Here is an 11,183-nt window from a genome sequence, read left to right as displayed (position 1 = left end):
ACCTATACAAATCATTACATGTGATTGTCATACCTATACAACCTCATTACATGTTTTTGGCATACCTATACAACCTCATGACATGTGATTGGCATACCTATACAAATCATTACATGTGATTGGCATACCTATACATCCTCATTACATGTGATTGGCATACCTATACAACCTCATTACATGTGATTGGCATACCTATACAAATCATTACATGTGATTGGCATACCTATACAACCTCATTACATGTGATTGGCATACCTATACAACCTCATGACATGTGATTGGCATACCTATACAACCTCATGACATGTGATTGGCATACCTATACAACCTCATTACATGTAATTGGCATACCTATACAACCTCATTACATGTGATTGGCATACCTATACAAATCATTACATATGATTGGCATACTTATACAACCTCATTACATGTGATTGGCATACCTATACAAATCATTACATGTGATTGGCATACCTATACAAATCATTACATGTGATTGGCATAACTATACAACCTCATTACATGTGATTGGCATACCTATACAACCTCATTACACAGGATGGGGCCGTTTCTGTTCCATTAGTAAAGAATATAGAATATTTTTTTCCCCCCCCTGAGGTTCACAGTCAAAGCATTCTATTGGACACCCCACTGACCCCTAAATGCCCCTCTAAGTGGGGAAAAGCGGTACTGCGCATGTGCTGCACCAACAGGGCCGCGCACCGCGCGCGTCCACCCAAGGCTTGACCGCGCGCCTGCGCAGTGGCGGCCGACGACGCTGGGACTGTCAGAGGCGCGGACGCCCCGCCTCCTTCCCGGGGACAGAGTCAGAGTGCTCGCGTTCCTCCCGTAGAGAGAGCTGTGATCGAATCCTCAGCGCTGCGGTGACCGGAGGAGACCGGATCCCGTCCGGGGTGAGTGGATGGAGCCGGAGATGAGGCTGTGATGTGTGTGCGGAGCCCAGCTGTCAGCCAACTGTCACCTGTCCCCATAGTGTACAGCCTGAGCCCTATGGACGGATCACTTACCTCCACCTACCTTCTTCATCATTGATCTTCTATTGGCTCCTGCAAAGCTCAGTATTGATTGGTTGGCAATGCTGGTTTGCACATAGGAATTTTGGAAGGTGACCAGTGACAGGACTTGCCTCCACCCTGGGAGGGTGATCACCCCCCTTTCCTCTATGCCCCCCTCTATGTGTGGAGACCCCCCTATGCTCAGGCAGGTGGTATAGTCCAATCGCAGAGAGCGGTGCACAGCCCAAGCCGGACTACTCCTCTGATCAATAACTAGCAGGAGGCGAGAGGTCGCAGCGCCCCCCCCCCCGGAATATGTCCATGCTCCCCATGTTAAGTCGGACTGCCCTGCGCCCGGCCATCACCCTGAAGCCCTGGGGCTGGCTGGGAAGGTGCCCGGGGACCGCCGTCCTGCAGAGCTGCAGGCTGCTGGGCACACACCCCAGGAAGGAACCCATGGAGTCGCTGAACACGGCGCAGGGGGCCAAGGACTTCATCTACAGCCTGCACGCCAGCGAGAGGAGCTGCCTGCTCCGAGAGCTGCACCGCTTCGAGTCCATCGCCATCGCACAAGGTAAGGCGGTATCGCTACGGCGTAATTTCAACTGTTACATTGTGTCTTTATTAAGAACCCTGGCTTTGGATTTTATCGTGGTAATCGGTTGCTAAGGAGCAGTCCGGGAAGCCGGCCGCCGGGTCCTTGACAACCGATGACTCATCAGCTGTCAGCGGTTTCCCCCCCCCGCTAACAGCTGAATGTAAACAAAACTTGCTGGCAATTAAAAAAATTCTGAAAAAAAACCCCCAGCCCCCCCAATCTATACCAAGCCCTTCAGGTCTGGTGTGGATTTTAAGGGGGACCCCACGCCAAAAATAGGTGTGGGGTCCCCCCCCCCAAAACCCATACCAGACCCTTATCCAGGCATGCAGCCTGGCGGGTAAAAAAAGGTGGGGGGTCCCCCCAAAATCCATACCAGACCCTTATCTGGGCATGCAGCCTGGCAGGTAAAAAAAGGTGGGGGGGGGTCCCCCCAAAATCCATACCAGACCCTTATCCGGGCATGTAGCCTGGCAGGTAGGGGGACAATAGAGTGCCCCCTCCTGAACCATACCAGCTCACGTGCCCCCCTCAAAGCACCTTGTCCCCCTTGTTGATGAGCAGATCTCGACAAATCCCAGGTCGCCATGGCGACTAAAAATTGCACCCTGGCATCTGGGCTTTTGTCAGCCCATATAAGAGAAGGGGTTTTCTTATTGAAAATACAGCTTTTAGTTTAAAAAACAAAACAAAAAACTGGCTCCTAACTTTTTTAGCTGGCCCCCCAGATCCAACGCCCCTCCACCTATGTGAATGAGTAGGGGTGCATTGTACCCCTACTCATTCACCCCAAAAAAAAAAAAAAGTGTAGTGTAAAAATGACAGAAGGCGGTTCTTGACTTCATTTATGTGTAAAAAAAATAAAATAAAATAATATGTCCCTGGTGTAGAGCAATCGTCTCTTACACCACCTGCCGCTAACAGTTTTTAAATAGCTAAGGGGCGTGGCCACCCAGTGACCTCACCGGGGGACCCCACCCCTTGTGATGTCATCAACCTAGCGTGCCCCTGAGAGGAGAGCTGATTGGAGGGAAGGGACACACCTCCTCCACACAGGAACAGAGCTGAGGCTGTCAATCAGGTGGAGGTCCCGCCCCGTCACCTTTCTACCTCAGGAGAACTTGTCAGAAGTGATTCATGCTGATAGAGGAAGAAAGCAGCAGACAGAAATGACACTGGAGGGGGGGGGGTATTTATGAAAGGCAAATCCACTTTGCACTGCAAGTGCACCTGGAAGTGCAGTCGCTCTAAACTTGGGGGTAGATCTGAAATGAGGGGAAGCTCTGCTGATTTTATCATCCAATCATGTGCAAGCTAAAATGCTGTTTTTTTTATTTTCCTTGCATGTCCCCCTCGGATCTACAGCGACTTGCAGTGCAAAGTGGATTTTCCTTCAGTAAATAACCTCCTTAGTACTCTGGATTGAGACAAGTACACACTATAGAAGGAAATGTTTTGTTCATATTTCTTGTCTGAGGTTTACATCCACTTTAATTATTTTGGCTAAAGGTGGACTATATCTTTTTTAAATCCCAAATCCACGTATAGCTTTTATTGCATAGTTACATTGCTCGAGCTTGGACCCTTATAACGATGCATGTACCATACCTGTGGAAGCTGTAGTAGTCAGCGCTGCTACAGTGATCATCACTGTTTTTCAGGGTCCCATGCTGGGTGGCTGCCCTGCTGCATAATAACCACAGGGGGGCGTCACTTGTCACATATTCAGAGAACATCTGGTATTTTTTTTTTGTCAATTAATGCAAAGCAATCTCTGATTGGATGAGGCGAGGAGGCAAGGCGATGACCTGATGATCACCAATTAGTACAATCGGAGAGAGTCTTGCAAATGCAAGGTGATCTGTGAGTGGATGGCTCCATTATTGAGCAAGTAACCCCCTCTGTTGTTCACTATGTGGTACGGCACCAGAAAGACAGCAAGGGTCATTGTAGTAGCAGAGACTACTACAGTGATTTCCAGCTTCCACAGGTATGGAATATACAGTACATACCTGGATTGAGCTGGGCTAATGTAACCATGTGATAAAAACTACGACTGGCGTTCAGATTTAAAGGGATTTAAACCTTTTGCAAAAAAAAAAAAAAAAAAAAACCCCATTGTGATTTCCAAACATGTATTTATTATTTTTTTTTGCATTGGAGTGTGCAAAGCATTGCAACTGTGATCAGTGAATAGTGGGTGCCGTACTCTCCCTACCTCTGACTATTCTGCCAGCTGCACCTACCCCACCAAGGTCCAGACCTTCAGTCATAGGGCTGGGGGGAGTATCAATGAACTACAAGTTTGAGATCACCTTAATTGTATTCCATTGAGATCTACGAGTGCCTCTACCGTGGTGGCAGACGGGACTTGTAGTCTGTCCGTTCACAAATCTCTGCGAATTTATGAAGTGGGTTTGCGCAAATAAAAAAAAAAATAAAAAATTACAACTCTGAGATTCAGTTAGTTGGGTTGTGGAATGTGACCATGTTTCATGTTATACCCTAAATATGAGCATACCAAGACATTTTGGACAATTTCATGCTCCCAATTTTGTGGGAACAGTTTGGGGATGACCCCTTCCTGTTCCAACATGACTGTGCACCCGTGCACATAGCAAGGTCCATAAAGACATGGATGAGCGAGTTTGGGGCAGAGGAACTTGACTGTCCAAAATGTCTTGGTATGCTGACACCTTAAGAGTTCCCTTCACTGGAACTAAGGGGCCAAGCCCAACTGCTGAAAAACAACCCCACACTATAATCCTCCATCCACCAAGTGATTTGGACCAGTGCACAAAGCAAGGTCCATAAAGACATGGATGAGCAAGTTTGGGGTAGAGAAACTTGACTGGCCTGCACAGAGTCCTCACCTCAAGCCGACAGAACAACTTTGTGCTGATCATGAAGGGGGGGGGGGGTACATTTTCGGGAGGTCAAGTGGTTATCGTAAAATGATTTTAGTTGATTCATATTTTTTTTTTGTAAAACATTTTAAAGAGGAAGTAAACCCTTCCAAACAACTTGGACCTATAGGTAAGCCTAGATTAAGGCTTACCTGTAGGTCCAAGCAATATCTCCTAAACCTATATGGTTTAGGAGATATTTGCCCGAAAATGGGCACCGCTGTCTACGGCGCATGCGCCGTAGACAGCGGCGCGCAGGCGCACTAAATGCGGCAAATCCAAGAATGGATTTGCCAAATTTGTCGACTCCCGTGCGCATGCGTGGGAGTGACGTCATCGCGGCTTCGCCGTATGACAGCAACGGAGCTGCGAGGCGCGACTCCCGTGCGCATGCGCGGGAGTGACGTCATCGCGGTTGCGCCGCTGTCATTGGTCGGAGCTGCGAGACGCCACCAGCAAGATGGACGCGGCGGACTACAGGGATCAGCGGCGACTTCGCTGGCTCCTGTGTCAGGTAAGTGACACATAATGAGCTACTATGCGATGCATAGTAGTCCATTATGCTTTACCTTTGCAGGGAAAAAAAGAGGAAGTAAACCCCATCAGGGTTTACTTCCTCTTTAAAGTGTCATTGTAATTTTGAAAAAACAGCCAGATCTATGAGTAAAAGCGGCACATATTACACACAATACACTTGTTAGGCACACAGTTAACCCCTTGATCGCCTCTAGATGTTAACCCCTTCCCAACCAGTGTTATTAGTACAGTGTCAGGGTACAGTATTATATTTGATCACTGTATTAGTGTCACTATTGATGTCAGTGTCCGTTGGTGACCTTCCCAGTGAGGGTCTGTTAGCACCAGATTTTCCGTCACACTAGCACAGTCGCGCTATAAGTCGCCGATCAGCACTATTACCAGTATAGCATCTATAACTGCGTAAATTCCAGTATATTTACCATAGCTTTCAGCCACTATACCTTTTACACAAACCTATTAGTATATATACTTAAATAGAGAATTTAGATTTTATTGGATATGTTTTATAACAAAGTAGAAAATATATATTTTTCACAGTTTGTGGTCTTTTTTTTTTTTTCCATTTATATATATAAAAAAAAAAAAAAATCCCAGTGGTATGAACTGGGACTAAGACCCCAAATATCTCCTCGACCTTTAAAAGCAGAAGATTTAAAAAAAAAAAAAAAAAAAAAAAAAAAAAAAGGTAATCTTTTCCTTTAAAAAAAAAAAATGTATTGTTTATTTTTTTCCCTAGACCGAAAGTGACGTCATGATGTCGCTCTGGTCCTCCTAGAATAGATCATAGAGGTGATCAGAAAAGATCTGGTCTTTGTTCACCTCTATGACTTGCCGTGCAAACTGTCAGATCGTTTTCTTGGCGCACTGGTAAAAACTCTGAAAGTGGTCCAGCAGCTAATTAGCTACTTGGGCCGCTATCATGAGATGAGAAATACCGGGGTTTTGGCCTATAGCCTACCGGTAAACCACTTGCAAACCACAGCTTGTGTATGTGTGTGTGTGTGTGTGTGTGTGTGTATATATATATATATATATATATATATATATATATATATATATATATATATATATATATATATATATATATATATATATATATATATATATATATATATATATATATATATATATATATATATATGTATGTATGTATGTATTGCAGTCGGCAAGTGGATACACATTATGAATAGTTTTTTGACTATTTTTTTTATCCCGGAGTTTAGCTTTAACTACAAATATGAATTAATAAATATGGTAAAAAAGACAACATAGTTTGTTTTTTTTTTTCCTCGAAATCTTCCCAGTGTATTTGTTCTCACATGATCAGATCCAAGGATAAAAGAGTGGCGAATGTGACAAAATTTTGCTGATTTACTCAAAAAGCTGTGTTGATTGATCTGTGTGTGTGAGGACGGCGTGCCGGGTCGGTGTTTGTAGACTGACTGCGTTTGTTCCCAGCTGCCTGATTTCTCTCTAATGATGGGTTACTGTCAGTCTTCAGGAGATCTCATACAGCGGTTATCTTCCGGAGGACTTACTGCCTGCATCTGTCATCTTGCAGATTTTGCGATTCATTGTCATTCTGTTATATCTCTATTCCCCCCCCCCCCATATTAACAGCAAAAAATAATTCTCTCTACTTTACCAAAAGGGAGCTAGAAAACCCATCACACCCCCTGTATGAGAGCAGGTCTCCGATCAGACCCCCCTGTGTGAGATAATGGTCTCCGGTCAGACCCCCCCTGTGTGAGATAGCGGTCTCCGGTCAGACCCCCCCTGTGTGAGATAGCGGTCTCCGGTTAGACCCCCCTGTGTGAGATAGCGGTCTCCGGTCAGACCCCCCTGTGTGAGATAGCGGTCTCCGGTCAGACCCCCCCTGTGTGAGATAGCGGTCTCCGGTCAGACCCCCCCTGTGTGAGATAGCGGTCTCCGGTCAGACCCCCCCTGTGTGAGATAGCGGTCTCCGGTCAGACCCCCCCTGTGTGAGATAGCGGTCTCCGGTCAGACCCCCCCCTGTGTGAGATAGCGGTCTCCGGTCAGACCCCCCCCTGTGTGAGATAGCGGTCTCCGGCCAGACCCCCCCTGTGTGAGATAGCGGTCTCCGGTCAGACCCCCCCTGTGTGAGATAGCGGTCTCCGGTCAGACCCCCCCTGTGTGAGATAGCGGTCTCCGGTCAGACCCCCCTGTGTGAGATAGCGGTCTCCGGTCAGACCCCCCCTGTGTGAGAGAGCGGTCTCCGATCACAGTGCTTGTAGGATAGCTGTCAGTCATAGACATGACCCCTGTGATTGCCCCAAACCTAAAGAAATGATTAAATTTGGACAATGTGTTTTGCCTCATTCAGGCAGGTGCTGAATTCAGTGGGCTGGATGTGGCCATTTTCTTGCATTTATTTGGCCCTTGGGGCTTTGTTCCATTAACATGAGGATTTATTACTCCCACTGAAACAAGGCAACAATTCTCTCCACAACGCAAATGATGGGGCACTATTCCTTTCACTGACACCAACAGTGGGGCACTATTCCTCCATGGGGCGGCGTTCCTCCCATGGATGCCAATGGTGGTGCGCCGTTCCTCATACTATCCACCAGTGCTATGCAATGTATTTACTCCCACTCACCACCAGGCTGAGACATTATCTACAGTGGTGTGAAAAAGTGTTTGCCCCCTTCCTCATTTCCTGTTCCTTTGCATGTTTGTCACACTTAAGTGTTTCGGAACATCAAACCAATTTAAACAATAGTCAAGGACAACACAAGTAAACACAAAATGCAATTTGTAAATGAAGGTGTTTATTATTAAAGGTGAAAAAAAATCCAAACCATCATGGCCCTGTGTGAAAAAGTGATTGCCCCCCTTGTTAAAACATACTATAACTGTGGTTGTCCACACCTGAGTTCAATTTCTCTAGCCACACCCAGGCCTGATTATTGCCACACCTGTTCACAATCAAGGCATCACTTAAATAGGAGCTGCTTGACACAGTAAGGTCCACCAGAAGATCCTTAAGGCTGGGTTCACACTGCTGCGGGGGGAGATCCGGATGTGATTCGCACCGCAAATCACATCCGATCTCCGTAGCGATGCGAGTTCAGCCATACAGATAGTATGGCTGAATTCGCATCGCTCCCGCAGCAAACTCGCACGGGACCCTTTTTTTGGTCCGCAACAGAATCGGATCGCATGGGGGTTCACACCATGCGATCCGATTCCTGTGTGAGTCGGCAGATCGCACTGCGATATGCGGACGGATCTGGGGGTGCCATTAACATATCATTGACACTCCCAGCCGTCCGCATAGGGCAGTGTGAACTGCCGGCGGGAGTAATGCGATGCGGGAAAACGCCGCGGATTCGCGGCGTTCCCGCATCGCAGCGGTGTGAACCCGGCCTAAAAGCTACACATCATGCCGAGACCCAAAGAAATTCAGGAACAATTGAGAAAGAAAGTAATTGAGATCTATCAGTCTGGAAAGGGGTATAAAGCCATTTCCAAAGCTTTGGGAATCCAGCGAACCACAGTGAGAGCCATTATCCACAAATGGCGAAGACATGGAACAGTGGTGAACCTTCCCAGGAGTGTCCGGACGCCCAAAATTACCCCAAGAGCGCAGCGACGACTCATCCAAGAGGTCACAAAAGACCCCACAACAACGTCCAAGGAACTGCAGACCTCACTTGCCTCAGTTAAGGTCAGCGTTCATGCCTCCACCATCAGGAAAAGACTGGGCAAAAATGGCCTGCATGGCAGAGTTCCAAGGAGAAAACCACTGCTGAGCAAAAAGAACATCAAAGCTCGTCTCAATTTCTCCACAATACATCTTGATGATCCCCAAGACTTTTGGGACAACATTCTGTGGACCGATGAGACAAAAGTGGAACTCTTTGGAAGGTGTGTGTCCAAGTATATCTGGCGTAGAAGGAACACTGCATTTCATAAAAAGAACATTATACCAACAGTAAAATATGGTGGTGGTAGTGTGATGGTCTGGGGCTGTTTTGCTGCTTCAGGACCTGGAAGACTTGCCGTGATAAAAGGAACTATGAATTCTGCTGTCTACCAAGAGATCCTGAAGGAGAATGTCCGACCATCTGTTCGTGTACTCAATCTGAAACGAACTTGGGTTTTGCAGCAGGACAATGATCCTAAACACACCAGCAAGTCCACCACCGAATGGCTGAAGAAAAACAAAATGAAGACTTTGGAGTGGCCTAGCCAAAGTCCTGACCTGAATCCTATTGAGATGTTGTGGTATGACCTTAAAAAAGCCGTTCATGCTCGAAAACCCTCTAATGTAACTGAATTAGGACAATTCTGCAAAGATGAGTGGGCCAAAATTCCTCCAGGACGCTGTAAAAGCCTCATTGCACGTTATCGCAAACGCTTGGTTGCAGTTGTTGCTGCTAAGGGTGGCCCAACCAGTTATTAGGTTTAGGGGGCAAGCACTTTTTCACACAGGGCCATGATGGTTTGGATTTTTTTTCACCTTTAATAATAAACACCTTCATTTACAAATTGCATTTTGTGTTTACTTGTGTTGTCCTTGACTATTGTTTAAATTGGTTTGATGTTCCGAAACACTTAAGTGTGACAAGCATGCAAAGGAACAGGAAATGAGGAAGGGGGCAAACACTTTTTCACAGCACTGTATACCCACTGATGCTGGGACATTGTCTGCTCCCACTGGTCACAATCTAGTCCCCCAAATTCTTAAAGGACAGTAAACTGGTCCTTTGTTTAGGAAGGTTGGAGACCCCTGCCTTAGATCAATGGGTGACCCGGTCTGGGATCCTACATCATATTGGGGGGTACTTGGTTGGAGAAGCCTCCCTGCAAGCTTACAAGTAGACAGCTTTTGTATACAGGCCAATGATGAGCTCGGTCCCCCTGGCACTCTGCACCCAGACATGGCATCTCCCTGACCCCCTAATACAGTATAGACATCATCATTAATGGCTCTTGGCACTGAAAACAGACGGGTATGTGGAGAAGATGCCTCCTTACTACAAGTCAGATTAAGTCTGGCTTCACACCTTTGCACTGCAGAAATGCATGTTAGCATGTATTGTGCGTTGGAGTGCTGTGGTGCCATTCATTCTTATTAGTACCCCAGTATTATACCTTAAAACACACATGCATTAGTGCACCACAATGCACAGTAACCCACTGCTAATCCTTTTTTTATTTTTTTATTTTATTTACAATAAAAGTACGTAGGCTTTTTATGAAGCATTTTGGTACATTTAGGAGACTTTTTTGAAATGAGTAGAGTGCCCTAGCACGGCCCACGTTGCGGTGCTGCCGGAGCGCGGCCCACATTGTGGCGATGCCCCTAACATCACGGGGCTCTGTGGTAACCCTCCGCAAACACTCTTGTGAACCCGACCTGGCTGTATACAATGCTGTGTTAAGAGGAATAAAAATAGTGAAAAAATTTGTAAACTTTTTTTTTTTTCCTCCTGCTTTTGATGCTTGTTGCCTCGCTGTCATTCCCATCCACCAGCTTCAGTACAGAGCAAGTAAAGAGATTAGGTGTTCTAACTTCACTTGCTGCTTGCTTTATGCTTTTCAATGACTCAGACAGCCAAGTGGCTAGCATTTTCCAAAGGCGGTCATAGATGACCATGTACTGGTTTTGTTTAATACTGGACCGGGTGTGTGATGACAGTTTACGGTAGTGATTATAAACTAATAATCGTGCTGTACACGGACTGTCATGGTATGAAGTTTTCTCTGAACATGGACACCAATACTGCTCATGCACTTGTCACACATCTGCAGCCCAGGGGTTGTACCGGGTCTATGAATGGAGAGGATTTCCAGCTGTGAGTGTGGAAAGTATGAAGTGTCAGTGATTCACTCTTCCCACCCGGGGAAGGTTCTGTCATGTGAGCTGCACTGAATGGAGCGTCAGCTGATTTTCGGAGCCGTGATTCATGTGTCTGTGTGCCAGAAATCTGTCAGTGTGCAACATACAGTACAGTATTGTGGTATGAAGAGCAATCATCACCGGGCAATATCAAGGTGCAGCCAGCAGTACAGTAGTTTGGTATGAATAGTACCTGTCACTGGGCAATATCAGGGTGCAGCCAGCAGTACAGTAGTGTGTTCTGAAGAGTA

At 46.4% G+C, this 11,183-nt stretch overlaps 1 protein-coding gene across 2 annotated transcripts in view; it reads left to right on the top strand.

The window, feature by feature from the left end:
* The first annotated feature begins 772 nt into the window (after positions 1-772).
* TMEM65 (transmembrane protein 65) overlaps positions 773-11,183 on the top strand; it is a 189,925-nt gene continuing 179,514 nt past the window's right edge. Inside the window, exon 1 of one of the 2 annotated variants that reach the window (XM_077493305.1) lies at positions 773-1,593. In XM_077493305.1, coding sequence (XP_077349431.1) covers positions 1,335-1,593 — 259 coding nt within the window. In that variant the 5' untranslated portion in view covers positions 773-1,334. The remainder of the gene's footprint in view (positions 1,594-11,183) is intronic. The other variant, XM_077493306.1, reaches the window with a different exon arrangement.

Source organism: Lithobates pipiens, unplaced genomic scaffold (assembly GCF_037356315.1).
Source record: "Lithobates pipiens isolate NorthernLeopardFrog02 unplaced genomic scaffold, aLitPip1_a1.2 Scaffold_19, whole genome shotgun sequence".
NCBI classification, from domain to species: domain Eukaryota; kingdom Metazoa; phylum Chordata; class Amphibia; order Anura; family Ranidae; genus Lithobates; species Lithobates pipiens.
Note: the sequence above shows the minus strand (reverse complement) of the source record. Positions and strands in the feature narration are given on the sequence as shown.